The following is a 3,767-nucleotide window of genomic DNA, read 5'->3' as shown; positions in this document are numbered from 1 at the left end:
AAGTGGCCGCTGCTGCCGGCGGCGCGACAAGTTGAGGACAACGACACTGCAATGAAGCGTCGATGTAGCGAGCCACCAATGACGGGGGTGGTCGCGTCCTTTTGGCTTTTTTGCATCATCAAAGCTGCTGCATGGCGAGGGATGCAACAGACTGTGGCGGCGGCGTGCCACGATGGTGTTGTGATGAGGTCGCCAGCGCCGGCGCCCGTGTCACAGTGAAGACATCAGTGCTGCAGTAGCGTGGTTCATAACACCCATCGTTGGTCATGGCGGAGTTGTGTTGCTGCTTGTGCTAGAGTGGTGGACGTGACGGCAAGGGAGGGGGAGGGGAGGAAGACGCTGCGTTTTGCATTGATCGAACGACCAGTCATGTGTTGATCGAACGGCTTTCCAGGCGGCTTGATTTTGAAACAAATCAACCGGCTGATTTGTAGCAGCCCCCAAAGAAAAACGCCAGCGAAACCGGTAATGGGCCTGGCCCAACTGCCCCACGCCTGTGCGTTTGGACAACTATTTGACGCATCGAGCCGCAAGTAGGATTTTCCCAGCCGAATTCATCCCCTCTGCACCTAGACGCACCTATTTCCGATAGGCAGGCCGGCGCTGCGAACCCACGACAGATCTCCCTATTCTCGCCATCTCTCACGGTCCTCTTCCCCTCCGGCGACTCCAGCGCCGCGGCACGGCCGGCAAGGCGGCAAGCAAGGTAATACCCCGCACCCATCCTTCTCGTCCTCCTCTTCTCGCCCCTATAATCCTTCCAAGAATTCCTCTTATGTCGATATGGATCCACGGAAACCACGTCCCAGCGCGCCAGATCCATCCACGATCCGTCCCTTTTCTTGGACCAATCGAACTACCTGACCCGGTCCTCTCTTTTCTTGGTGCGTAGATGGATTGGCAGGGGCAGAAGAGCGCGGAGATGCTGATGCAGGTGCTGCTGGTGGCGTCAGCGGTGGCGGCGTTCCTGGTCGGGTACGCGATGGCCGACTTCCAGCTCATGCTGCTCGTCTACGCCGGCGGGGTTGTCCTCACGGCCCTCGTCACCGTCCCCAACTGGCCCTTCTTCAACCGGCACCCGCTCAAGTGGCTCGACGCCGCCGAGGCTGATCGCCACCCCCGCCCTCAGATCAGCAGCGCACCAGCGACTACTGGGGGTAAGAAGAAGACCGGGAAAAACAAGTAGTCATGTTACTTATTGGTCCATGTGTTGCAGGCATGTTTTATGATATCAGTTGCAGAACTTCTGAGTATGACATGCTAGATGTTGTGTTACCCGAATGTTTTATGACAAAAAATTAGCTTCTCCCCTTGTTGGTGTCTGGATATCTGCTTTCATGGTCTTGGAAATCCGTATCACCTATATGCAGTCAATATGGTCAAGTGCCTATCAAAAGAAAGGAAATTATAACATGTGCTCAGTTCATTCATGTGATTTTGAAACTAAATGCTTTGTTGCCACTCTGGAGTATGGAAAGGACTGGTGAGTTCTTAACAGTTGCCTGGATATGAGTTGTGACTGTTGGCCATTGCAAAATTAAGATACCTTGAGAACTGCCTTGATTTGCCCTGGTGGTTTCAGGTTCAGCTGTGCCTACAAATTTTCTACAGTATCATTTTTTGCTCTCAATTTTGCTTTCAAGTGCAATCTATGCTTAGCTACTGTTTTACTGGTCGTTAGATGCGTGATAGACTGCGTTGTAGTGTTTTCTTGGTATCTCTGGTGTTTGTTTGTTTCAGTCCGCATGATGTTCAAGAATCCCATGCATGATGGAGGTTGTGCGTTCTGAGTTCATCATTAACCTGTTGTTAATGGTCATCGTTGCAACCCGAAAATATTGGTCATCCCTAGTTAGTTTCTTTGTCTAATATATATTTGATTGAGGTGGCATCTAACATGGTTGTCTGAAGGAAGAGATGGGGACATTGTGAACACCTTCAAGAACCAAGTTGAGGTTTTCCAGACTTTATCTCTGACGTTTGAGACTGCAGGGTACCAAATATTTATTCAGAAATGCTTTTGTTGGGGTAAAATAAACTTCAGGTTATGCTCCCCTAGTTATACAGCCATATCTTTGTCATGTTGTAATAATTTTTTTAACTAAGAGAGAACCTTCAACTACTACAGTATGTCTCAACATTTGGGTTATTTTATTGCCCATGCTTTTGTCCCACCATTGTTTGTCATATCAAAATCTTAATATCAGCCACACTTGAGCCACCACAGAAACTGGATGATTTTTGTATTTCAATGTACATGTTTTATTACTTATTGGTTAAAGAAAAACAGGAACTGGATCATTACATAATCTGAGCCTCTCTCAGTTATCATCAAACCAGATGTTGTGCTTTTGTTTTGCTCTGTACCATGTAGTTTTTTTTGGGTAACTCTGTTCCATGCAGTGATAATGCTAGCCTAATTTGAGTTGTGTGCATCAGGGTCAGCCCATGTAGGTCTGCCCCTGGGAAGAGGCCTAGCGGAACTCCATATTTTATCACCTTGCATAACCCGATTATTCTTAAGACTGTTTGTTTGTGCATAAGTTTTTGTCTCATGATTCCCTAGACGGGTAATTTGAAGAAAGAGGTGTATGCAGTCATGCATCTCCTACTGATTTTTCATATGCCAAAGATTAAGAGAGATGCTAACAGCGTGGACCAGGAAATTGACAATTTTGTCTTAAAGATGAGAATGATGGTCTGTTTGTGGTTGCCGTACTGACCTACTTGTGTTAACGATGATCATATGCACATTGCCTTTTTGGGGATCAGGTTTGCTATTTCACATCTAGATGTGAAATAGTATCTCACATCTAGATATGAAATAGTATCTCACATCTAAGTTTTCCACCACACGATCTAATTGCTGAAAAAATCATGTAAACATCTTGATCTCTTGTCGTTGCCTGCTATCCGCGCTTGTCGTGTTTGTCGATTGCACGTTGTGTTCCTGTTGCCTGTTCGTGTCATGCGTGAGGGCCTTAGCCCATGTCTGCTGTTTTTCTTTTGAGAAGATAGCCCATGTCTGCTGCATGTGATGTGACTCTTTGGGCTTTTTTTTTTCTTTGTTGGTTCATTGGTTGCATGACCGTTGTACTAATAAGAACTTGGAGAATAATCAACGCTTTTGTTAAGGGCCTCTTGCTAAGTTGTTTTCTGTTGGGATCATATTGGTGTAATTTTCGCGCAAATTCTTGATCTCGCATCATCGGCTAATGTAATTATGTGTCTCTTGTTCTATTCTGTCCACTTTTTGTTGACCCGTTCGTGGTGCATGTCTGTTTTTTTTGCTGGACTTTTGTTTTTGCTTGGGCTCTTGTGACCACTTTTTGTCTGGTTTGCGTTGTAGAAGTGGAAGAGGCAGGCTACGTCGCTTGTTATTATCTTTTGCTAGATGTGAAATAATTACCTCATATTTAACTCTATCATCATAGGATGAAAGCCCTTTAAGATTTGTTCTCTTCTCTTAGTACAGTGCGTTTTTTTCTCGTTGTTGTTCTTGCGCGGACTGCACCTGTACTAGCTTGTTCCATGTATCGGCCCATGGGACTTCATTGAACGTCAATTTTTTTTTCTTTTCACATCGTTTTGAGGATGTGGCCGATTTTGCACGTATGTGTAGTTGCATTTTTTTCTATTTTATTTTTTTCCTTATTTGTTATCTTACCCCAAGAGGTGAAAAATGAAGAAAAAATAAAAGTGCCACGCGTATTTTTTTGTTTTTGCTTTTTACTTTTATTTTAAATATCGTTATTTTCATATATTTT

At 45.0% G+C, this 3,767-nt stretch overlaps 1 protein-coding gene across 1 annotated transcript; it reads left to right on the top strand.

Moving 5' to 3' along the window:
- Positions 1-398: 398 nt before the first annotated feature.
- Positions 399-1,413, top strand: LOC123071337 (probable signal peptidase complex subunit 1). The gene is made up of 2 exons (XM_044494880.1): positions 399-706; positions 893-1,413. Exon 2 carries the CDS (start codon positions 893-895, stop codon positions 1,184-1,186), a length of 294 nt encoding a protein of 97 aa, XP_044350815.1. The 5' UTR covers positions 399-706; the 3' UTR covers positions 1,187-1,413.
- Positions 1,414-3,767: the final 2,354 nt, after the last annotated feature.

The sequence above is a fragment of the Triticum aestivum genome, chromosome 3B (genome assembly GCF_018294505.1).
Source record: "Triticum aestivum cultivar Chinese Spring chromosome 3B, IWGSC CS RefSeq v2.1, whole genome shotgun sequence".
Taxonomy (NCBI): domain Eukaryota; kingdom Viridiplantae; phylum Streptophyta; class Magnoliopsida; order Poales; family Poaceae; genus Triticum; species Triticum aestivum.
The sequence above is the reverse complement of the archived record's forward strand: the minus strand, read 5'-3'. Positions and strand labels throughout refer to the sequence as shown.

Excerpts from the sequence above, each read along its gene's own strand:
- LOC123071337 (XM_044494880.1), top strand. The coding sequence starts at position 893 with ATGGATTGGCAGGGGCAGAAGAGCGCGGAGATGCTGATGCAGGTGCTG.